Consider the following 26,725-nt stretch of genomic DNA (forward strand, 5'->3'; position numbering starts at 1 on the left):
GGCAAATTCCAAATGGAAGTGATCAATTCCTATCCCCTTGGAGTGAGCAGGGCACATGCGTGCCATTATGTAGTCACCGTGCTGCGTTGTTATGGGAATATCCCAACTGAAGATAATGAGGAAATTACATCGCTCCCTTTGCCCTTTGCTATGAAGGAGAATGGAACGATGGGAGATGTCGTTTTCACCATCATGGAATTCACGAATCATGTTCAATATTTCATATTTACAAATACTTGGGAACTTTTGGGATAACGTAAGTACAGAACTCCATGAAATATATTACACTGAGCAAGTTGTTTTTGGATATTTTATTACTAAAATCTTACATACTGTGCCTTTTAATTATTATTGTTTATATTGTTCTTTTGCTATTAGGGTGAAATACATTGAAACATTTCTTTACCGTTTTAATATTCACTATGCTTTTGTAAATCTTTTTCTCATGTTTAGACAGAAAGAACCTGAGAGAAAGTGGACGTATACCTTTTTTATGTCTGATTCCAGAGCCCTCGCCCTCCTCCTCTCTCTTCCTGCAGCTGAGCTCAAACATGTTGACTGACACACTGGAGCGGATCTCTTTCTGCGCCAGCTCCATTCGATCATAGAAGACCTTGAAGAACTTCTCAGACTTCTTCTGCTTGTGCAGCTGACTGTAGAAAGAGTTCTGCAGGGAGACATGCAGAAAATGACTAGTGGTCGACCGATATATGGCCTATTTGGCATTTTTCAAATATCGGCATTGGCCGATAAGTTTTTCTGTTTGGCCGATGCGTTCGAGGCGGGACTTTTATTTTGACGGCGCTGAGAGCGGCAGCGCCTGAGCATACAGTGCTCACGTTCTCCCTCTTGTTCGCTTTCGTCGTTAACTGTTCTGTCTAATAGGGATAAAAGTCTGTCTAATAATCCGATAGAACTGTTAAACAAAGGATTTAAAATGTATACAAATAGTATTATAACAATTGTTTTTATATTATTAGTAATAGAAAGGCAAACATTATAATACTTTCTCGTTTGCCGTCAGCATTCAGCAAATATGCATTTACATTATTTAAACAAATCTTTGAATGGCTAATGAAAATAAAATTTCACAAACCTTGCAAACTTGTTGTGCGATCTTGTGAAGTGTGTTCTCTGCGTGACTTTTGGTCTGTGCTAATTGAATGCTTCAAAAATTAAATTCGTGATTTCAAATTATGCTGCGCTTTATGCATTTGCCCACTGTCATATCAATGTCATTTTCACTTTGTGCTGTTTGTAAAATGAGTGTTACCTTGGCTTTATTTGAAAAAATATGATTCCCAATGCACACAAACTTCCCAGAATACTGAGTGCTCTGTTGGTTACAGTTTACTTCCTTTTTAATTATATTTTTATCAAATATGTATTTATTTGTGGAAAATACTTTGTCATCTAAAGTATAAGTATGTTTATTTTACAAATTTATTTTTAATCCATTTTCAAATTATTTCAAATTTCTTAAATATTAATTAAAATAAATACAATTATATCGGCTTTATATCGGCCACCCTGCTTTCCAAGATATCGGCATCGGCTATCAAAAAAACATTATCAGTCGACCACTAAAAATGACATCACCTGAATCTTACAGATGTCCCGTTGTGAATGTGTGTCCTGTTTATACCTGAATCTGTGTATTTCCTCCTCTCAGGAGTGCAATGCCCAGTAAAATGCTCTCCTCAAAGATACGGTCGTTCTTAGTGCTGACGATGAGGTCGATGACCAGCTCGGATGCTCCAACGTTGTCCAGAGCACATTGGATGTCTACTACGCTAGTGCCTGGCTTATCAGAGTCCTGTCCTGGAGAACCACCTATGTACACACACAGAACACTGTTGAGTCAGGTATGAGATGAGCAGAAGTTGGGCGAGGGGATGTATATGGTGAGCCAACTTTTAAAAAATCTAAAAAAAAAAATGTTTGAGACCATCTTAGAAAATGTATCTTTTATGAATTTATCACTAACATTTCAACCCCAGCTCCACTTGTAAAAAAACAAAAACAAAAAAAAACACTGAGGAGGCAGAAAATTAACACAGAAAATAATAACCTTAATTAATATAATAAAATATAGCTGAACCCATAACATTCCTTAATTTATTATTAATTTGTAATTATTAGTAACTAGTAATTAATTACTTTTTGAGAGTAACTTACCAAACACTGATTGAAAAACATTAAAAATAAAATAAAAACAATTAAATAAAAAATGTAAAAATTAATAAAACAATCTAAAATAAAATACAACAAAATAATAAAATAAAAAAATCTAATTAAAATATAAAATAGAATAGTGACATAAATAAATAAAAAACTAAAAGGAATATAAAATTAAAAACCATAAGTAATAAAATGGCTCAAATAAAAAAAGATTAATTAATAAAAACAAATCAAAATTAAATTAAAATTAAAAACTGAAATTTATTTTATTTTATCATTTAAAAAAATAAAAATAAAAATGAAATGAAATGAAATAAAATAAAATTATTAACAATAAAAAAATTGGATAAAATAAAATGTTGAGGTCATCAAAATGTTAGTTTACTTCTAAATATTAACTTACATTATTTCCCTTCTGAAAAAAATAGACTAAAATATTGATAACTCAAACTGCACAATACATTCTACAAATTTTGTCCATTCAAATGTCAGAACGACAATGTCCCTCCTGCTAACAACACCTGCAACTGACTATTAAATAGCAAATAACTATTCATGAATACCCTGTGGATGGCCAGGAAAGGAGTAAGGTGGTGGACAGAACATGACATTCTACTGACTTCACCCTTCCACACTGTGTCACCCAGGAGGATAATGAAACCCAGGGTGGCTGTGTGGCCATGCATGCGCCGACACTAGAGTGGCAAACTGCCACAGAAAGAAGACACTTTTCTCTCTCACTCTGACAAGCACGTGTTGTTGCTGTTCCCACTCTCTCAGTAAACACTCATCAGCAGTCAGCACAGACTGTGTCTGCTTCCACTGTCTGGACGAGCGGTCACACACACACACACTCGCACTCTATTAAAGAAATAGCTCATCCAAAAATTAAAATCCTGTCATCATTTACTCACTCTCATGCTGGTTTCAAACCTGTATGACTTTCTTTCTTCTGCAGAACATTAATAATATAATGATAATATTTTGCAGAATGCTGGTAAACAAACCATTTTGGCGATCATCGACTTCCACTGTTCAGTATAATGGAAGAAAATAAATACGGAGACATTTTTCAAAATATCATCTTTTGTGTTCCACAGAAGAAAGTAAGTCACTCAGGTTTGGAACGACATGAGCGTGACTAAATTATTTTTCATTTTTTAGGTGAACTATGTCTTTAAGTTTCAGAAACCATCATAATTAACCATATTTGCCCATATTCAGGGCGTCTTCATATCATTTTCTGCACCTGTTCACTGTAATTGGACATGCTTTACTAGAAGCTGCTCTCTTTCCTACAAAACCAGCTATAATAGGGGAGTTTAGTGTCTCCTGATGCTGCAGTCTTTCCTGCACTTCTGCACAGGACTTGATGGGAAGACCGAGGAGGAAAGTGAGAGATGAAGGTAGCAGTGCCAGTCTGACTCATCCATTTGCTGCTGCATGGCAGAGAAAAAAACCCTGCGCAGGTGAAGTGAGGACAAAAGAGAGAGAGAGAGACAGAAAGCAAAAAAAAGACAGATATGAGATAGAGAGAGAGAGAAGGGGAGGTGAGGGAAAGATGGAGGGATAGATAGAGCAGTGGGGAGGAAAAAACAGACAGGCTGACTTTTTTTAAAATGTGCACGGGCACGCCACACTGCGGCTGGCCTGGCTAAGCCTGGGATGCTCCAGCAAGCTTCAAAAAAAGCCCTCCACTGCTGTATGCAGGTACCGGAGAACTCAGGATGAAGGGATCTAGAGAATAAAAGGGAGAGAGACACAGCAAAAGGGAGGGGTGCTCTGCGCTGCTGGACTCATCAAATCAGGGCTTGTCTTAGGCCTCAAGGCACACCCTTGGGTCATATCGCCTCCCGTTACAACACATGGGGCTCCTCTCTAAGGTTACAGCTGCCAGGCTTTCTTCTCCAAGTTTTGGATGTGTTAAAAAATTGAATAGAGAAGGGAAAAACGGAGAAAAATAAATAAAAGTATAAAAAAGATGACAAAATGTATTCATTTACACACACATATATGGCAAACACTTTTTCACACAGGGCCATGTAGTTTTGGATTTTGTTTTCCCTTAATAATAAAAACCTTCATTTAAAAACTGCATGTTGTGTTCACTTGTGTTATCTTTTACTAATATTTAAATTTGTTTGATGATCTGAAACATTAAAGTGTGACAAACATGCAAAAAAATAAGAAATCAGGAAGGGGGCCAACACTTTTTCACACCACTGTATATATGTATTAATTACATAAATAGTATGTCACACTTTATTTTAAGGTCCATTTCTCGCTATTATCAAACCATTAACTATGACTTTTGCCTTAATAAACTCCTAATTTGCTGCTTATTAATAGTTAGTAAGGTAGTTACTATGTTTATGTATTGGATAGAATTAGGGCTGTAGAATATGGTCGTGCAGAATATGTGCTTTATGTCGGCGCCAATAGCCTCATGGTTAGTGCGCCGACATGCAGCGCAACTGCGCTCACACCGACCCGAGTTCGATTCCCGAGTTCGATTCCCGTCTTGCGGTCCGTTGCCGATCCTGCCCCCCCTCTCTCTCCACCCAATGCTTTCCTGTCACCTCTCTACTCTCCTGTCCCAATAAAGGCAGAAATCGCCCATAAATATAACTTAAAAAAGAATATGTGCTTTATAAGTGCTAATAAACAGCCAATATGTTAATAATAGGCATGCTAATAAGCAACTAGTTAAGAGTGAGTATTGGTCCCTATACTAAAGTGTTACCAAACATTATTTAATATATATTAATTAAATTGATCAAAGGTGACAGTAAACACTTTTATAGTATATCGTCACAAAAAGTTATATTTTAAATAAATGCTGTTCTTTTGAAATTTTATTGATCAAAGAATTCTGAAAAAAAGTGTAATGATTTCCATAAAAATATTAAGCAGCACAACCGTTTTAAACATTCATAATTGAATGCCAATTCAGCATATTAGAATGATTTCTAAAGGATTCAAAGGATTCTGGAGTCTTCAGTCCTAAGCATAGGACACTTACAATACATATAATATATAATAGATATAAAATAAACATAAAATTTATTAAAATAAATGCAGCCATGGTGAGTATAAGAGTTTTTCCAAAATATTTTTTAATTTCTGACCGAAAAAACATTTGCAGTACAATAATATATGTTCAGAGTGATAAAATTATATTATTAAAGTCTGTGAAAGGTGAGGGGTATGACAACCAAATGATTTAAGCCAGAGAACTAATTTGATGTGTTTTATCCATTGAAGCGGTTGTGTAAACATCTCACACAACACAAAAGGCCTTCAAAACAACTTCATTGGCACTTTAAAATTAATGGACTGAAACTTTTCTACGATGCACTCCCATTTTTAAGAGCAGAGGGAGGAGTATGACTTTGGGTGGAACAGATTTATGGAAGAGAAAGAGTGTGAGAGAAAAATCAATACACCTAAAATCTCGTCAGGCAGTCTAGACATGAACACCATGATCACATCTTCTCAGAGTCGAGATCTTGCATAACAGAAATCAGGAAAGAATGAGAGAAAGATACTAGTGAATTTATTAAAGGATAGCACACTCAGAAATGATAAATAGTTCACTTTTATAGTGCTTTTGCATCGTTTTTGAAGCTTAAAAGCATCCCAGGATGCAAAACCACCATGGAAAACTATTAGAAATTAAATTTAAATCTATTAAAACTGTTGCATATATGTAGATGAAATTAAATGAAAATGAATTAAAAGTGTTTATTATTTAGATCTGCTCACTTTGCATCAGAGTTGAGCATTATAACCACTAAATCACACACATTTCTTTTGAGTTTATGAATGCAACGGCCAATCAGGGGAGTTTAGATTAGTCATTGCAGTGAAAATGCAGTTTTGTTCAGTATACATGCTCTCACAAATTTTCTCATCATAAACAACAAAGTGCAGATACGATGCAAGTAAGAGATTCATTTTGCAGTGTGCTTGAGTGATTGTTTGCAGAACTTGTGCTAGACTGAAGTTACAGCACGCTTCAGTGGTGGGGAACATTCTTGCTTGCTTTCTGCAATGTATTTTAATTATTCCCAGTTTGTTTGTTTCAACTAAAATAACCTGACTTTCTGCAGGCTATAGTGTTGTAAATTGATTTAAGTTGTGTTTTGTTTTATATGAAATACTTAAATTCAACCAACGTACATTTAGTAATTATAAAAAAGTCCTTACAAAAGGTAAAAAAAAAGCAGCTGGAAGTCAATTAAGGGGGGCAAATATTGCCTCTTAATGTAAAAGTTAAATTTCCGATCCTGTATGAAAGTAATTTGCACTTTATACCAAGTCTTCTGAAGCCAAAATGTAAGTTATTATTCACTTAATAGCTCTCACGACTCATGAGAGTGGAACGAATTATTCTTTTGAGTTAGATCATTTCATTAAATCTGGTTTACAAAACTGTTCTGAATGACTAATTCACATGTGAATTTCCTTATGCAATTCTAAAGTCTTCAGAATACATTCTTTTACTTTAAGAAAATTTCAAGATCTTGATCATATGCTACATTTGCATTGGTTATGGCCTTGACACCTTACACTATTCTCCAATATCAATCTCCCCTAGCACTTATCTTCTCTCAGTCAGGAGGACAAGGGGAGAGTCTCTAAGTCTGGGTTCCAGTAAGCATCCGCCCAGTCCAGTGGCCTGACCGCTGTGCGATTGGTCCAGAGGTCCCTTGTGACCTGCTCTCAGAGGTAGCAGTGTTCAATGTGGCTCTCCTCATAAACAGTGCCACAAGCAGGAAAACAAATTAGCCTTGCATGTGAGAGCAATTGGAGAGATTGTTGATTTGCAGGCCGGGCCAAGACAAACTGCAGCAAGGACATAAACAACCATTCCTGAAGATGACTGACCCTGGTGTCGTTCGGAAGTGGGGCATGTGATCGCCTAACGTCCTTAGGGGCACAAGACGTGTTTGTGAGATTCACTATCTGCCGTCAGCTCCTGACCCATGGATGCTTGAGACTTGATTTCGGACAGACCTGAACACTTGGAGCCCACCGAAGTGAGCAGTTACACACAAATAACACGACACATTACACAAACAGTACTCAGCATGCATTCACAGATGCTGAGTCTCATGCACAATTAAACTTCATGATGAATCCACTTAAATCTATCAAATATACAAGCAAAGGGCTCATAAACAGCCAACATTAATAACATCTGTTCCACATCCTTCCATTGAGGCAGTTATAAAAGCATGCAGGAAAGAAATATCAATTTGTATCTCTACCTTTGTATGTATGGAGAGATTGTTGATTTACAGGCAAGGCCAAGACTTTCTCCCTTTAATGGCATCGCATTCTAAATACACAGACATTAACATGCAGTTGGTCCCCTCTTTATGGCTATAACAGATTCCACTCATCTGGAAAGGCTTTCCACAAGATTTTGGAGTGTTTCTGTAGGAGTTTTTTAACATTTGTGTTGGACAAGAAGGCCTGGCTTGCAATCGCTGCACCAGTTTAGGCTTGCCGCAATAGACAGTGCTGACGGTGATACCGGTGTCAAGCCGCAACACCGGTTATGTCACTTGCCCACCGCGTCACCGACCCCCACCGTCGTTTAGATTTTTTTATAGTAATAAAAATCATTTAGTTCAGTAAAAGAACAGACACTACAATTAAAAACTGAACGCGGCTGCTCAATGCAGCGTGCCGAACAACAGTCGGATCACAGATCAGATTTCATTTATCCAGTGAGGAGAGTGAGTTGAGCTGACTGACAAGAAGAGGTGAGGTAAGATAGACAAGACGATGGTGGATAGTTTCAAAACGAGATGCAGAAGCGACTGTTTGGCAATATTTTGGATTTTGAAAAGCCTGTTGACTTTTGCCGTTTATCTAAGGTGATTTTGGAAGTTTTTTAATTATTTACTTTTTACTAATTACTTATTTAATTGGTTCCACATTGTTTGCTGATTTTTACTTTATTTAAAGGGGTCATATGATGCTATTTTAAAGATCATTATTTTGTGTATTTGGTATAACAGAATATATGTTGACATGCTTTTATGTTCAAAAAACTTTTCAAATACTGCACATTATTGTAGTTCCTCTATGCCCTGCCTCTCTCAAACGCGTAGTTTTCAACAAAGCCCCCTCCTTTGACAAGCGCAGTCTGCTCTGAATGGCCAGCTGAACCAGTGCATTGTGATTGGCCGAACACCACAAGCACGCTTCGGAAATGTAACGTCCCTTACCATAATCGCAGCTTCAGCTTTCAAAGTAAATATCAAGACAGTTAATAATGTCGTTAGTTTTACCATCAGTTCAAGCCTGAAAGGGAAACAGTCACGTGACAGACAGTGATGATGCAGTACACAAGCCGTGGTTAAGACAGCTGACGTGCTATGATTTCTGACAGACAGTTCACTCTCCTGTGATGTGACCCTTCACACACACGACGCGTTACTCTGCGCTGCGTAAAACTCCGCATTTGAACAGTCAATAGCAAATACTTAAACTAATAACAAAACATACTTACAGTCGCTGATTCAGAAGCGCCAGATTGTCATAGCAAAGTCGGAATTTACCCTTTTTTTATTTAATTTTTTTAAATAGCCTTTGTCCACAGCCAGCCTTGTACTCTTCTAGGTTAAAAAAACTGTCGTCCATAAAATGCGTTGCACAAATTCGAACATCTGGTTTGTGCTGTTCTGTTGTAAATAAATCGTAACCAATGATTCCTAATTGCATCTACTTCCGGAAGGCCAAATAAAGTGCTTTTGCTTTCGCACTGAAACACAGCGTCTCCCTGACATGGCTGCATCAACACGACTGCTGTTCCTGAAACCACGCCTTCTTTTTTTCCGTGCACATTTGGGCGGCATTATGCTAATATTTCCACATAGTGACGTAGATATGTGGGGGCGTGTTAGAACGAGCCGTTTTAGGTAGGCGTGGCTGACTCTTAACTTTTATAAAGAATATCTCTTTGGATTTGAGACTTTAGTCTTTGCAACTTTACAGATCTTCTTTATGCACCAAGAGCTTGTAACCCTCCAAAGAGAAAGGAAAACTTGAAATAGCATCATATGACCCCTTTAACTTTGTGTCATTTATTGATTTTTTTTTTACATCAAGGTAAAAAAGCCTCCAAGCTTTCTTACTCGTTTTGCTAATAAACGTTGTACGTTTCTTATTTATTTGGTTATATATTATTTGTTTAATATTATTTGTATTTGTTAATTATTTCAATTTTAGTTAAATTATGTCTGAATTTATTATGTCTGTATAGGTCTTTTAAGTTTTTAGTTTTATTTAATTTGAGTTATTTTAATACTTCAACAAACTAAATGGAAATTAAATAATATATATATTGAATTTATAAATGTGTATATACTGTGTGTATATATATATATGTGTGTGTGTGTACGTATGTGTGTGTGTGTGGTTGTACATACACATATGTAGTTGTTTTTTTGGTGTTTGGCTTAGTGTTATGTTAGAATCATTATTATACTCTTATACCTTTTGTTCTTTAATATTTTTAATTATTTTTAGCTTTATTTTTTGTTTTTCATTTAAATGTTAAGTTTTTCAATTTAGTTGTATGCATTTGTCATTTTTATTTAATCTCTTTATTTAAAAAATGTGTATAGGTAGTATTTATAAAGTTTTAGCTTTTAGTTTTGGGCTAATTTTAGTTGTTTTAATACTACAATTGATTGCTTCTGTTGTCCTCATTTGTAAGTCGCGTTGGATAAAAGTGTCTGATAAATGACTAAATAAAAATAAATAAATAAATATTATACATGTTTACCTAGGTATACAAAACTGGAAATAGGCTATTTAAACTTTATGCAAGTTATTTGTTATTTTATATTAGGCATAGCCTGCCCTATAGCATGGTGTATTTTTATTTGTTTTGTTAATAAAAGTTATATGTTTTATATATAGGCTAAATTGAGTTTGACGTTGTATTTTGTTGTTGCATTCAAGCAATTGATGCCGAACTGTCGCTAATTCGAAAGTGAAAGTAAAATGTGCATGGCGCATTTAAGCTATATAAAAGCAAAGGAAAGCGAGGAAAAGAGGGGAAATTCAAACGAACTAAAAACTAACAATTGCTTTACGCCGAATTGCCGCTATTTGAAAGTGAAAGTAAAATGCGCACGCAGCTTTTACAAGCCATTTAAAAGCGAAGGAAAGCGAGGAAAAGAGGGAACGCCCCTGCCCTCGCCCCCATGGTGATACCGGTATTACCGGTGTTGTCACACGTCGATTAACCGGTGGGAAAATTTCCTCACCGTCACAACCCTACACCAGTTCATCCCAAACATGTTCGATGGGGTTGAGGTCAGGGCTCTGTGTGGGCCAGTCAAGTTCTTCCACACCAAACTCACCCAACAATGTCTTTATGAACCTTGCTTTGTTTACTGGGGCACAGCTAGCTGGAATAGAAAAGTTCTCAAACTGTTCTCACAAAGATGGAAGCACAGGATTGTTCAATGTGAAAACCTCAAGAACATTGTGCAATTCTGAGTGTGCTACACACAGGTGAGTGGGCTGGACAAACCACATGTAGAAAAACACACTCTTTCCTCTCTATACGCACCAGACACTTTCTTATAAACACTTCATGTTACAAGGACTTAATAAGATAACACAAATGTTTACTTGTGAATGCATCACAAATCACATTGCACTACTTCTTAACCTTAAATACCTCTTCTGCACAATATCATGTACAGTTATTATGTAAAGTACTTGTATAGTCTGTCTTAGGTTATGTGTATGTATAGTCAACTATTTATAGTATATGTGTAGTTAGACTACTGCTTCAGAAAGTTAGCTATGTAGGTCTAAAAATTGTTCTTACGTCTAGTGTTGTATGTTCCACTGTATGTCCACACATGTAGCGGAATGACAATAAAGCTCGACTTGACTTGATTGTCCAAAATATCTTGGCAATCCCTGAAAAACAGCCCTACAACAGTTACAGTTTGCACAATGTAGTGCATGGGGCCAAAGACTGCCCATTAGATTTACCCATAACAAATTATATCTCATGTTTAACCACTATAGAGACATCAGAACTAGCGGCAAATTCCAGAAGATCTGGCCGAGGTAAGGTTGCTCTCGGTGGGTTCATGAGTGCTAAACAGCCACTGACACCCTGGAGCTCACATCTCCGAAAACGTTGAAGCAAATTTTCAAATAGATATTTTCTTTATTAACAAACTGCATATTTGAAGTCTAAACAAGTACATTCTCACCTAAAAACTCTCAAAACTACATTCCATGGCACAAACACAGTATTATTTCAAAATTTTGAATGTATTTGGGCATCCGCCATGACACTCGCCATGAGAAATACCGCAAGCGGAGTGATGCAAACAGTTGGAGTTCTGATATCACTAGAAAACCATTTTTTAGGATATTTCTGTTTTCACTATTTTCGACCAAACAAATGCAGCCTATATATTAAGTTGAGCTGTAATACTTTAGTAATGGCCTGTAAATAATAATGTGGGAAAGATTCAGACACTGTACTAAGCAAATTCCACTGAGCCTGCTTGGATTTTCCATTTATTGAAGATTCTATTCTAAAAATATCCTATGAAGTAACTACGGTGTTTTCCAATGGTGTGTATGCAGGACAAGCCCTAACTTCAAAACACTCCAGTAAAATGGAACAAAATCCCCTAGCCATTTATAACTTTATATATTTATAAATATATATATAATTTATATATATTTTATATAATTATAAAGGTTTTTTTTACAGTGGGGAAAAAGCAGCAAGCATTTTATTTTTCTAATTTTTTTAATCAGATTTTAGTCCAAAGTTGAATAGAAAAATTTAATTTCAGGAATGCAAAATTCGAGCTGTTTAAAAGTGCAGAGTGAAAAAAATTGTATTTAAAAAAAAAAAAAAAAAAAAAAAAAAAAAAAAAAAAAATTTAATTGTCTTTATTTGATTTTATTTCATTTTATAAGCAGCAAAAAAAAAAAACTATTTATATCAAAAAGGAAAAAAAAAAGATTACGTAAGATTTACTCGTTTACTCATTATGCTTTGTTTCTTTATTTAACATTTTTCAAAATCCTAAAATTTAGCTTATATCCAAATTTTGAATCCCACACGTTCAACGTGGTCTCAAACCTGTTTGTCCCCCACTGTACAGTAATTAAATGCATTGTGAATGTGTTTTGTAAAGATTTTAAATGCTAATTGTAGCAGCAGGAATGCCACCTCTCGCTTTATTTCATTGCAGCAGTCATGAACAGGTATGCTAGCATGTGGCATTGGCGAGACCCCTGGGTTAAACGTGTGTGTCCGTGTAGGCTTTAGTCTAAGAGCTCTGGCGGGATTTGTGTGTGGGGGCTGAAACAGTCGTATTCCACCGCAGTCATCAGGGAGACCTGCTCGCAGAGCTGATGTATATGCGTGAATTTCAGAGCGTGTACGTGTCCCGTTCCCACCCCCGGCCCAGCATTGTGTGTGCAGTGATGTGTATGTATCTGCATGTGTGTGAGGAGCTTAACCGTTTGAGGTTGGTAATCTGGAAAGCTGCTTTGCCTCCGGGCGGTAGTGTGAAACTTGGCTGGAGAGAAATACAGGCAGGATGAGAGAGAGAGAGGCATAGGCTGTTATGTAACAGGGCTTTTCTTTCCTTTGTCAACAAACAGGAGAGGCCTGTTTATACACACACACACACACACACACACAAAGCTAGTCACCAAATACTGGTATGAGAGTTTACTTCAAGGGTACACCCAACTCGTGAGATGCGAGGTATTAACTCTAAATAAACACACTCCAGAACAGGCCGCGGTTAATGTTTTGTAACAACAGATGGACGCAATGAACAGAAACATCTTGGAAAAGAAAGAAAGTACGCAAGGACCAGAAGTGGCCTGGCTGTCTTACTGAAGGGTTTCACATGTACACTGAGCCATGCTCCCTCATACATTTATCACATTCTGCAAAAACACAAAGCCTGTGCGGTGCATCTATTACCCCCTTTTCCATGAAAATGGTGCTGGTGCTTGTGCCAGTATTGGAAATTTGGCCAGAGGGATTCATGAACAGGCTTGCGTTTTCATTGACGTAGTTCACTATGTTAGAACACAACCTGCCCACAAACATAGCACAATACATGACGGTCTGAAGTTTCAGAACTTTTGGTTTTAACGCCCAAAGTCATTTAAATCTGTGCCTTAAGGTAATCGTCATCAACCATCTGGCTTGATTTAACAAGCAGAATTTATTCAAATTGGTAATTATTAAAACTACTGTACTATTTTTTAAAGAAAATAAAGGATGCATTAATTTGATCAAAAATGACAGTACAGATTTTTACATTGTTACATAAAAATATATTTAAATCCATTTAAAAAAGCATCACAGGAAAGAATTAAATTTAAAAATATATTAAAACAGAAAACAGTAATTTTGAATTGCAATAATGTTTCACAATATTACTTTTTATAATATTATTAATATGAATAATAATAATATTATTAATATTATTATTAAATAAATACAGCCTTGGTGAGCATATGAAATTTCTTTAGAAAGTGTTTTTTTAAAAACTACCTTTTTCAAACTTTTGAGACGGATAAATAAAGTGACTACACAGTAGTTAGCAAGGAATGTGGTCCCAATACTATTAGAAATTTAAAAACTAATTAGAAATTATAGAAAACTTTATTCCGAGTTTATTTTTATGACAATGTCATGAAAATATTTAAATTATTGCGAGGGCTAGAGGAAGTTAGTGTTTTTGATTAAATATTACGAGGGAACACAAAAAAAAATTATGCATGAATAAATCATTTAAGTCAATAAATCAATTAAAATTAGAACAGTCAAAACCACACCCTGGAACCACAAGTCAAATGTTCCTAAACACAACTACACATACTTCTTCTATAGTGTCAAAAACGGAATAAACACACAGGAAAATACACGGTTACTTTTCGCCACTTTGAAGCTTTGTGCTCAGCTTTCTCTGCTGTGACCGTTTGGCCATTACCACATATCTAAAATACAGCAGAACAACAGCGCCTGCTTGACATTTTAAACATTTTGTACATTGTGTGCAGACACATGCTCACGTTCAGCTCACCACGCTGACACAAGTGATCATTCGAGAGAGAGAGAGAGAGAGAGAGAGAGAGAGAGAGAGAGGCCAATTATATCTGCTCGTGAGCCATGACCTGCTGCTCAGCAACCAAATCACCAAGTCATTGGCGAGAGATAGAAAGAAAGAAAAATTTAACCCATAAACAAAGAGAAAAAGAACTGAGATAAACAAGAGCTAAATGATGGGAGAGACCGAGCGAGTGAGCGAGAGCGAGAACATGATGAGCCACGTGAGGTTGGCTCAGACACTGCAGGCTGGTTACGTAAACACCCCCTGCTCCATCGCCTCATGGACTCAGCAGACACCGCGCCTCTCCAATCCCTCCGCCTGCTGCTGTGCCACGCTTTTTTCTCTTGCCTCACATGGCTTCTCACATGCTCGCTCCCTCCCTCCTTCTTTCCCTCGTTCGCCCTCCTACTCTCGGTCTCCCTGGGGAGCCGGCGGTCTGTGCCGAGCAGGCCTGCATGAAACCGCAGCACCACTCTCAGGGCGGGAAGAACACGGCAAAACAGCGAAACCCCGTGGAGAACGAGCGCTCCAAAATAAACAAACACATACGGACGTGGATTTACGCAAACAATCTTTTTTGTGGTGGAGAGATGGAACAAATCCAACGAGTCACTTTTACACTTCTTTTACACTTCTAAACTTAAAATACATTTAAGACTTTTCACCAGTCACTGTGATGTCATAATGACCATGATGGCATAATGTTTATGATGCAACAACATGGCAAACAGCCAAACCCAGTGGAGAACGAACGCTCCAAAATAAACAAACACATACAGATGTGGAATTGCGCAAACCAGTTTTTAAATTTTTTTGGTGGAGAGACGAAACAAATCCCTTTTAATGTGTGGCCACGTTTATCGCTGCTCAGCGAAATTTTGAGGGTGTTCTAAAAGGAATCTGTGCGACTGGACGTTTCGCGCAAGGATAAAAAAGTTCCCCGCACAAATTTCACTCACGTTCAAGTTTATCACACAAATTTATCACGCTGACCAACATAAAACTGCTTGGTTTGAAAGTGAGTTTTGTGTGATCTGTGCTTCATACAGCTCGACATAAACAACGGACCTGTTTTTTGCACATTAAATTTTGCTGAAAATCGCTAATTTGACCACACCTTTACACTTCTAAATTAGTCACAAGTCTTGTATGTTACGTTTACAACATTCTGCAACGCACTGTGATATCATAATTAGGGATGTCCCAAGCCAATCTCAAGGATCGGGGCTGATTAAGCTTTTTTTTAACTAATCATATCGGCTCTCCTAAGCCAGATCCACCGATGATTCATCAGCTGTCATGCCGGTGTCATGAAATAGGTGGCAGTATGCACTTTCAATAGTCCACTGCAAGAAGACTCTCAAATGTGCGTGTGAGAAAGGCAAGAGCAACGAGGTCTGTTCTAGTGCATCACACGTATTTAAGATTCCGTGTTTAGAGTATTTGTTGTGCACTTTGTATAAGGAATCACTCTACAGTAATTTATTCACTATTTAGTTTACATAATGCATGGGCTATGTGCTGTCTTGCTTTGGACATGACTGATAGACAGGCATTCACAAACTTCATGCTTTCTAATCTTATCTCAACTTTTTTCCCTTTACGTTGTAATTAATCTGTTTATTGTACATATAAAATACAAGACATCTACCAATGTCTTTATAAAGTGTGTGCTTACTGCTTAAATAGAGAGAGTCGCTTTGAATAATATGCGGTTACATTTACCATTGCTTGGCAAAATTTCACAGGCGAATTTTTGATTCAACAAATTCTGATTTAACAAATGCTGATTCAATATGTTCAACTGGCAAAAATAAGTGCCGACATTCCGCCACTCACTGTGATATCATAAAAACTATGATGTCATAATGTTTATAATACAACAACACAGCAAACACAGCCAAACCCTGTGGAGAATGTATGCTCCAAAACTAAAACATACATGGAAAATATATTTTGTGGTAGAGAGAGACGTATCAACTTTTAAGGTGCAGTAACATCTGCTTTCGCTCATATTCACAACATTTCGCTGCACAAAACAAAAGAAACCTGCTTGGTTTGAAAGCTGTACTTCATATGTCGCTATACCATTGAAAATAGACCTGGTTTTGCATGCAAAATCGTGCTGAAATCTCACTAATGGAACCGTGCCTTTATACTTTTAAACTTATCACAAGTCTTGTGTTACATTTAAGACATTCCGCCACTAACGACTATAATGTCAATGTTTATGAGGCAACAACTGGGAATTAATCTGCTAGAGCTTTCCTGTTCTTTATTCCTAATATTTTTCTATTCTTCCTTTTCTTTGTTTTTCTCTCACTCTCTCTCTCCATGTGCAAGGCCGTAGTCTGATCTCTGCAGTATTGATTTGTGGCTCTGGGTGATTTGGCTACTTGCTCCAACACTATGAGTGTGTCCTCATGTGCCTTTGCTTATGTAACAGAGCGGGACTCTTTCTCCACTAGATGCTGATTAATTGTCTGGAGCTGTGCTTCACTTCGCACGCCCGCATATACACACACATAAGCACTCTCTGCTCTAGGGGTTGGGGGGGGGTTCATTAGGTTCACGGGCCTTTGTTTTGGCACTATCGCCCTCTTCTGGTGGTTACCGGCATGGCAACAACATTCCCTAATTCCCTTATGACATCACAGGTGGCAGGTGCATTTTTGATGTTTACTATGAAACCTGAGCTGATCTGCTGTTTGTTACTGCTTGTTAGTGGCAGGTTGTATAAGAAACACATTTTCTACACATTCTCATAATTACAGTCGAAGATGATATATTCACTCATAAAAAAAAGTGTGAGCAAAAAAGGCCAGAATGAGGTTACGGAAAGTTCCCACCACACATACCTTTTCCTCGAATATTTCTTTCCTATCCAGCATCTCTCGCAGGGTCTGCAGGATCTTAATACACAGCTTCTCCTCTTTCTCCATCAGTTTCTTGGTGTGTTTGATGAGCCTGAGAGAAAATATTGCATCATATTTCACACTAAACATGTAATATAATTCAAGGATATCAACGTGGCCACTTGACCAGTCACATCAACTACAAATGTTTTGCAACTATGCATTTAACTATAATCAATACATACAATTAATGATGTATCAAAAGACATTTTCATCTTATTTTTTAACCTAAAATATTTAGAATATAATTCTTTGTGTTTAGTGGAGTAATGCTGGCTGAGATTGTATTTCTTGAGAACAATAGATTATGCAGGTAACAGTCCCATTTACAGGCTAGACACATGACAAAACTGGATTTTATATAACAGTCAGAAGTTATTGAATTATTTAAGGACTAAAAGTACACTACTGTTGAAAAGTTTGAAGTCAGTAAGATTTTTTAAATGTTTTTAAACAATATCTCTCATGCTCACCAAGGCTGTTTATTTGAACAAAAACACAGTTAAAAAAAATAATATTGTTAAAAATCATTACAAATCAAAATAACCGTTTTAATATTAAAACAATTTATTCCTGTGATGGCAAAGCTGAATTTTCAGCATGATTAATTGTCTGGAGCTGTGCTTCACTTCGCACGCCCGCATATACACACACATAAGCACTCTCTGCTCTAGGGGTTGGGGGGGGGTTCATTAGGTTCACGGGCCTTTGTTTTGGCACTATCGCCCTCTTCTGGTGGTTACCGGCATGGCAACAACATTCCCTAATTCCCTTATGACATCACAGGTGGCAGGTGCATTTTTGATGTTTACTATGAAACCTGAGCTGATCTGCTGTTTGTTACTGCTTGTTAGTGGCAGGTTGTATAAGAAACACATTTTCTACACATTCTCATAATTACAGTCGAAGATGATATATTCACTCATAAAAAAAAGTGTGAGCAAAAAAGGCCAGAATGAGGTTACGGAAAGTTCCCACCACACATACCTTTTCCTCGAATATTTCTTTCCTATCCAGCATCTCTCGCAGGGTCTGCAGGATCTTAATACACAGCTTCTCCTCTTTCTCCATCAGTTTCTTGGTGTGTTTGATGAGCCTGAGAGAAAATATTGCATCATATTTCACACTAAACATGTAATATAATTCAAGGATATCAACGTGGCCACTTGACCAGTCACATCAACTACAAATGTTTTGCAACTATGCATTTAACTATAATCAATACATACAATTAATGATGTATCAAAAGACATTTTCATCTTATTTTTTAACCTAAAATATTTAGAATATAATTCTTTGTGTTTAGTGGAGTAATGCTGGCTGAGATTGTATTTCTAGAGAACAATAGATTATGCAGGTAACAGTCCCATTTACAGGCTAGACACATGACAAAACTGGATTTTATATAACAGTCAGAAGTTATTGAATTATTTAAGGACTAAAAGTACACTACTGTTGAAAAGTTTGAAGTCAGTAAGATTTTTTAAATGTTTTTAAACAATATCTCTCATGCTCACCAAGGCTGTTTATTTGAACAAAAACACAGTTAAAAAAAATAATATTGTTAAAAATCATTACAAATCAAAATAACCGTTTTAATATTAAAACAATTTATTCCTGTGATGGCAAAGCTGAATTTTCAGCATCATTATTCCAGTCTTCAGTGTCACATGATCCTTCATAAATCATTATATAATATGATGATTTGGTGCTCAAGAAACATTTCTTATCAATGTTAAAAACAGTTGTGCTGCTTAACATTAACGTGTTTTCAGGATACTTTTGTAACAATGCAAAAGTCTTCACTGTTTTGCTTTTTCTCAATTTAATGCATCCTTCTATTAATTTCTGTAAATAATTTAATAAAAACTTACTGACCCAAAACGTTTGAACAGTAGTCTACATTGTAATCAATCCATATATTTGACATCTGTAAATAAAATCAATTGATTTGCAAGCCGGATTTTAAGAAAAAAACGAAAAGAAAAAAGTCCAGCCACATATGACAATATCACATACTGTGGGGTTGGCAGTTTGAGACTGTTTTCAATTCAGTAAGTATTTGAATTGTTTTTGCAACAATTTTCCATAAGTCGTGTTATTTCAATAAATGTAATGGTCCAAAAATGTTGTGACAAATAAAACAGGAAATCTGCTTTATGTCCTAGTCGTGTAGACTTATATAATCACACGCAGACGGTCTGTGATTTTAGAGGTATATCTTGCTCAGACTCAGATAATTGCTTATATAAGGCACTCAGAACCCCAGGCACATTCGCAATAAACACATTTTATAGCTCATATATGATGCTGCTGGTATACTAATCACAGCACAACCAGCTCCAACACATGCATACAAACATGAACATATTTTCAATTTAATTCAAATTGCCATTTACATGTTTTAAACTCATTTTTACAGACAAACATACAACAGACAATCAGTTAAGGGTGCTGCTGACGTAAATGTTTGGAGTTATAGCCAAAATTCTCATGGATTTATAATGTCATACCTATGGCTATTTTTAAAACTGCCACTGGACTTGTTTAATATATTCATCGCGTATGACGCACGCCTTTAATTAGTTTGATGTGGGTGCATGTCTCACTTAGACATGAAGGCTCCATCCTCACTGCGGAGCTGCGCAGACTCAGGAAACAGCATCTCTGGGCTTTGCAGCACGTCTACTAATACAGAAAACTCTGCATGCACCTGCGGACTAAACTGCTCCTCCAGATACACAATGACTCCCTGAAACACATACACATAACATCCAATCAAAAGCAGTAGTCAGTGTCATAGACAGAAGACATTTAACATGCACAAATACTATTACTGTTATCTAATTAGCAGTGTAGCATAAGGTAATGATTGGATCAGTGACGATGTGCAATGTGGTATACTATTATTGTTACTTTTTTTTTAAATAATAGCTTTCTGGAAGGCCATATTTTCCAGAAAACAAGCTGCACAGAGTCCAAATTGAATTGTGCTGATGTTTGTTTTTTGTATATCATTAAAATCTTGAATAAATACACTTTGACATAAAAAAAACATTATTATTACATTAAGAAATAAAGGTAAACGCAAAGTTTTCACTTTACAATTTACATTATAAACACAATAAACATCAGTTCCCCTCACTTAAATCTTTTACATTTAATAGTATCCAGAATAGAACAGGAATTAACTATTTAAGTATAAAACAAACAAACTATAGTGGCATTAATTACAAACAACATTTATTATAAATGGCAAACCTAAATTAATTTACTTAAATTGAAACTGAAAGTAAATAGTCGCAGCACACTTCCGATGACATATATATATATATACACACACACATACACTCATATATATATACACAAAAATATACATATATATACATTTTAAATAGCTTTTACATAAAATTGCTTAATTTTTTATTTCATTAGGTGCCAATTGCAGGAATTTAGAAAACTTAAGGAGGACGGTCAATATTTAAAAAACATGTCAGCATCGAATAATTAGCTGGAAGCATTTTTTAGTCATGGTGAAGCTATATATGACCATTCATTAAAAAAAGAATTTAATCCACAAACCAAAACCCTCTGTCACATGGAGGCATTATATTTTGGTTAAGACTCATCACTGCTAGATGTGAAACTTACCCACGTCAGCAAGGGTTTTGATGCAACCCTCAATGTTAGTCTTCTGCAGGGAGTTGAGCCAGGTGCAGTTGTAGAGTCTGCAGGCTGACTGCAGCAGTTTAATGAAAGTTGCTTGATGGGCCTGACGAAGAGATTAGCAAAGCAACATTAATATGACTGATTCATAGAGCATAGGGAGAGAAATAAGTCTCCTCTTCACATCAGACTGAGATGAGATGAGGTGAGGAACTGGTGGATTGAACTTTCTCACTCTACCTGCAGGTTCGAGTTGCTGACAGAGAACTGCGAGCCAAAGAAGCCCTTGACGATGGCCATGATGGTATCAGTGACGTATTTTTCGAGGCATGTATCAGCATGCTTCCTGTCTGTGGGGCCGTTAGACACCTACAACAACATCATCATCAGTTCAGGATGCTTAGCACCCACATATCAAGCACAAATCAGTCACAGATGATCTAAACAGCTCTTTAAGCCTGTATATTACGCCTCACAAATTGCGAGGGAGGGAAACAGAGAGAGAGAAAGAGTTAGTTGGCGTCAGTTAACTCACCCTTGCCATGTCTACAAGGAAATTTTCAAAGAGTTTCCAAATGTGATTGCTGGTGTAGATCTCCTTCATCTCCACCTCAGTGTCCACATAGCAATGGTTCACGAAATTTACATATGCAATTTTTACCTGCAAAAGATGTAAAAACCACACTCAAAAAGTCTCGCTAATATCACTTACAAAAAAAGCCTTCAGTTTTAATTGCATTTTTTGGACATGGCACTACCAAGTCTTTTTTTTTTTGGTAAACATTTCATACCATGGTATACTGTGGCCGTAAAAAGGTATTTGGACATTTAAGCCAACTTTAAAAAAAAATATATATATATTTATTTAAAATTTTCAATTATTATTATAATTTTTTTTTCAAACCTAATTTTTGAAAATTATTGTATTGGTATGTTATTTTATCTCATGCATTGACATTCAAACGTTTTAAATGTGTGGCCAAAAATATATATTCACTAATATTCAAAAGTTTGGCATCTGAACATTATTTTTTATGTTTTTAAAAGAGGTCTCTTATTCTCACCAAAGCTGCATTTTTGGATAAAAAAATATAATAAAAACAGTAATATTGTGAAACGATAAAAATGACAATAACAATAACGCCAATAACTGTTTTCTACTTATATATTTTAAAATTAAGATTTTCTTTAATGTCACATTCAGAAATCATTCGAATATGCTGATTTGGTGCTCAAGAAACATTCCTTATTATCATCAATGTTAAAAATGGTTGATAATTTGTGTGAACTGTAATACATTTTTTCAGGATTCTTTGATGAATAGAAAAGAAAATTCAAAAAGAAAATAATTAATTTGAGATAGAAATCTTTTGTTATATTCTTAATGTCTTTACTGTCAATTATGACCAATTTAATGCATCCTAACTGAACAAAGGCATTAATTTATTAAAAAAATTACTGACCCCAAATTTTTGAATAGTAGTGCATTTTGTCCACTGTATCTCAAAGCACTATGGTATTTCCATCTGTTTTTTCAACATCTATTTTTTGTAAGGATCAATACTGTGCATGTTCTTGAGAGTTTTAACTTGTGATGTACAGTAATAGTACATGAGCAAACATTTTGTTCTCCATTATTAGACTAATGTCATTAGATAAATTATAAAAGCACCATTACAACATAATCAACTCTAAGCTCTAGCACTTTTCAAATATGCCATGGTGAGCTTTTCAAGAGAACATTCAGGTAGGGTTAATGTTCCATCACCTCTGGAATGCAGCCGTCGTACGTGACCACTTTGACAATGTCATCAAGCGGCAGAAGTGAGTTGCACTTGAGCTCTGTATCAACGTTCTTGCCCTCGGTGCATGCTGCCAGCAGCTCCACTAGGGTGATGTGGTACGCTAGAGCATCATTCTCCTCCCGCGGAGACGACATCATATTTTGCAGCACCGGGAAAGAGGCACGGTCATTGTAGAAAACCAACACGTCTTCTCCTCCGTTCACCAGCTACGGCCCAAAACAAACACAATGTCTGATTTAGCTCTACAAACACATAAATTCACTTTTATGTGAAGGGAAGTCTATATTGACAATTAGTGGAGAGTGATACAAAAATGAGTATTAAAATGTTTTCAGAATTACTGATAAGCATCATAAAATTATACAAAAATAAAACAACAGATATAAAAATACAATTATTTTCAAAATATATTATTAATTATAATTAATAATAAATGTGCAAAAAAATTATTTTAATATTCTGAGTATTATAAACATGATACACATGTACATATCTCCATCACACATTAAATTCAAAGTCCTTCTCACCTCATTCATGACTTTGCATTGGCATTCCTTCACGTATTTGCCATCGGCTTTCACAATGGTTTGGAGGAAGCGCAGGTACTGCACGTGACGGCCGTGGGTCTCAATGCAGTGCACGAAGTGATGCACCACGCGGTCGCTGATCTCATTGCACAGGTGGTAGTTGTTCCTGAAGATGTAGCACATGGTTTTTGCCTCCAGAAGCTGAGAGAAGCAAAGAGAGAATCAAATGAAATATTCCCTTTTAACACCAAATAATCTATTAATAGAAAGGACGTGTAATGCGTCCTCAGCTGAAATCAGCTCAGTGGTGACACGCACCCCAGGGGTGAGGAAGAGGTTGAGGTGTTTGTGCAGCAGCGCCTGGTTCTGAGGATTATCTCTGCAGAAGTACTGAAGGAAAGTGTGGGCTAGAGACATGATCTCGTCCATCTTTTCGTCCCCCTGAAGACAGAGCAGCAAGTGTTTGGCAGCATAAGGATCTCAATATGACAATCTCCAGGTCTAGATTTATTTTACAGTAGCATATCATAATGTTACGATATATAATGGTTAAACCACTTCTGAATTAATGAACAACATTCGCTAATGTCTGGTTGTGGAATCTATAAAATACTGAACTGATCATTTATGCACTGAAGGAACGTCCACTCACCTTCTCATATGGGATCTGGAGGAGGTCTAGCACCACAGTGTGAGCTCCCATGTTCTTCAACAGCCTCTGCTGCTGCACACGAATCTTCTTACCAGGAGAGCAGAGTTTACTGAGACTCAGCAGGATCTACATCAGAAACAAAGTCACAAGTTTGAAGTTTTAAAGTATTTTCGAATTCTTCAGTCTCGAAAATTTTTCATCACTGGAGCTGAGGAACACTGTATGAAAAAGTTCCCACCTCTTTGACGATTTTGTAGTTGTTGGCTTTGTTGCTGTCAATTTGAGGTTTACTGTTCCCATCCTGCACTGGACTCAAGATACCTGCTTCCTATATACCAGAAATTAAGGTGTGAAATCAAGAAATTTAGTGTCTCATAAAAGATATCCATTTAACTCTTTTATTTTATTATTGAATTATTTATATATTACTATTATATTATATATAATGTTTTGAATAAGCTTTTATTTTTAAATTTTTGTTTTTCAATTTAAATTGGATTTAAGCATTCATAATTTCATAATTTTTTATTTATTATGTGCTTTTGTCATAGTTAGTTTTTTATTTTTAGTAGTTTAGTAATTAAACTTGAATGAATATTAAAAGTTTTGCCTTTGCAACTAATTGAATTAAAATAAGTTTAAGGTTTTTTAAAAGTTGTTTATATACAGTATTTATAGTTTATTTTCAGCTTCATTTCAATTAATGACATTTTTGCTTTTTGACAACAATAGCAAAAAATTATTAAAAATGATAACTAAACTACAAGGATAAAACTTAATGTGCATTATGATTATTTTATTACTAATATCAGTATTATGAGTTTATCATAATTTATTAAATATAATGTTGGTCAATCTCTAATTATTAGGACAAAATTATTAGTGAACTAATCTTATGAGGGTCACAAAATTAATTCACATCAAACATTAACTGCTGTATCAAAGTCTTACAAAATAAGATGGCAAATGTATTCTCTTTGCTGTATTCGCAATGCACTGCAGAGAGGAAGCAAATCTGCTGCACTACAATTTAGCAATATGCTTGCAGTGTTTCTCCAGTAGGTGCGCACCTCCAAATTCTGCTCTTTGTTTTGATTCTCAGCAATGTCTTCACTGCTGTAACCTCCACTCTTCTCAACCCAGAGCTCAGACTTCTCCACTGTCAGCCGCAGCTGGTCCAGACTTGCCTTAATCTTCTTATAATTCTCCACATCCTCCTCAGAAACCAGCAGCTGGACCTGCAAAACAAACACCACCGTTAACTGGCCATTAGAACATTTGGTTCTTCCATTAAAACAGAATATTTAAAACCTGTGCTAGTCTCCATACACTGATAAGAAGATAAGAAGAACTATGAGTATGAGTGAGAGTAAGACCTGTTTGAAGGCCTGCAGAACTTCGGCTCTCTGGCTAAAGTGTTTGAAGATGAGCTGAAGAGAGCCGGAAACCAGCGGAGGGTAGTCCTGCATGATGAGGTGAATAAGCACCCGCAGAAACGTCTGACCGCCTTCATCATCGAGGTCTACCGAGTTCCTCTCCTTAGCACTGTGAACACAACAACACAAGATCTGAATCAGTAATGAAGCCAATCCAAAAATCAAGTGTTTACATAGAAGTCCTAAAGACAAAGCAGCAAAAAAAAAAAAAAAAGGCAAAATTACAGAAATGTTATCTAGTAGAGAGTTTATCGTGTAATGATATCTTGGGCATGTTTGTTCATATTGTTGTTTTTAATTCATTCAATCACACAGCACACTGCTTCTTTTTATTGTCAGAAAAAAAAATCCACAAAACATAAAAAATGCCTCTTCAAATTTTTAACTTGTGATCATTTTTAAAAATGGGGGAAAAAAGTTTATTTACACTACCGATCAAAATTTAAGGTTAGTAATATTTTTGGTTTGCTTAAAAGAAAAAAAAACTTTTATTAAGCAAGAATGCATTAAATTGATCAAAGGTGAAACAACTTTTAACAAATTGTTACAATACAATTTCAAATAAATGCTGTTCTTTTGAACATTCTATTAATCAAATCCTGAAAAAGGCAATTTCCATAAAAAATATTACGCAGCACAACTGTTTTTAACATTAATAATAATAAGACATGTTTATTGATCACAAAATCAACATTGAATTTTTGAAGGAATATCTGAAGAATCTAAGTAATCTAATGACTGCTGAAAATTCAGCTTTGCTATCATATGAATAAATCCCATATTAAAATATATTAAAACAATTATTCCAAATTTGAACAATATCTCACAGTATTACTGTATCGCGGTCTGACTTATTTTCAATCCTTTTAAAAAAAGGCAGTATCGGTGCTAATAGTGATTCAGGTATCACAATTAAATTGTATTTTATACACCAAACAGAAAAAAACAAACACATTGCAAGAAATCATTCCCTCACCTCCCTGAAAACATATTCTCTGCTTTCTCCGCAATCTCCTCAATGTTTGGCTCTGGAACATACCACAGTAATATTAAAACATACACACACAAATGCATACCCTTGAAACCAAAAATAAACTAATCAACTGCATGGTGTGGTTGGAAATTAATTTATATGACTGTATATGTCATGAAACTCTCACCAGCCATGACAGGAACTTCTGCCACTGAAGCAGAAGTGTCCAAAGTCTGGTCACCAAACTCTTTTTTATAGATAGACAGCAGATAGGTGATGCGGTAATCAAGACGCACATTCAGAATGAACTATAAATAGAAAAGATGAAATGAAAAAGGATGCCAACATTTAACAGAACCTCCAAAACTTTCTTCGACATAAACTTGAGTTTGTGTTGTATAACTGATCAATTTAGTTCATTGAA

General features: G+C 35.9%; 1 protein-coding gene across 1 annotated transcript in view; it reads right to left on the reverse strand.

The window, feature by feature from the left end:
- itpr2 (inositol 1,4,5-trisphosphate receptor, type 2) overlaps positions 1-26,725 on the reverse strand; it is a 93,147-nt gene that overhangs the window by 36,450 nt on the left and 29,972 nt on the right. Inside the window, exons 23-41 of the mRNA XM_016236278.1 lie at positions 26,489-26,609; positions 26,305-26,356; positions 25,269-25,437; positions 24,963-25,130; positions 24,131-24,220; positions 23,893-24,018; positions 23,559-23,681; positions 23,241-23,441; positions 22,677-22,919; positions 21,444-21,569; positions 21,149-21,277; positions 20,894-21,014; positions 20,821-20,831; positions 19,852-19,994; positions 18,165-18,338; positions 17,164-17,294; positions 14,581-14,778; positions 1,646-1,833; positions 407-667 (exon numbers count right to left, since the gene is read on the reverse strand). Of these exons, the coding sequence (XP_016091764.1) occupies positions 407-667; positions 1,646-1,833; positions 14,581-14,778; positions 17,164-17,294; positions 18,165-18,338; positions 19,852-19,994; positions 20,821-20,831; positions 20,894-21,014; positions 21,149-21,277; positions 21,444-21,569; positions 22,677-22,919; positions 23,241-23,441; positions 23,559-23,681; positions 23,893-24,018; positions 24,131-24,220; positions 24,963-25,130; positions 25,269-25,437; positions 26,305-26,356; positions 26,489-26,609 (2,775 nt within the window). The remainder of the gene's footprint in view (positions 1-406; positions 668-1,645; positions 1,834-14,580; positions 14,779-17,163; positions 17,295-18,164; positions 18,339-19,851; positions 19,995-20,820; positions 20,832-20,893; positions 21,015-21,148; positions 21,278-21,443; positions 21,570-22,676; positions 22,920-23,240; positions 23,442-23,558; positions 23,682-23,892; positions 24,019-24,130; positions 24,221-24,962; positions 25,131-25,268; positions 25,438-26,304; positions 26,357-26,488; positions 26,610-26,725) is intronic.

Source organism: Sinocyclocheilus grahami, unplaced genomic scaffold (genome assembly GCF_001515645.1).
Source record: "Sinocyclocheilus grahami isolate Dianchi unplaced genomic scaffold, SAMN03320097.WGS_v1.1 scaffold487.1, whole genome shotgun sequence".
Classification (NCBI taxonomy): domain Eukaryota; kingdom Metazoa; phylum Chordata; class Actinopteri; order Cypriniformes; family Cyprinidae; genus Sinocyclocheilus; species Sinocyclocheilus grahami.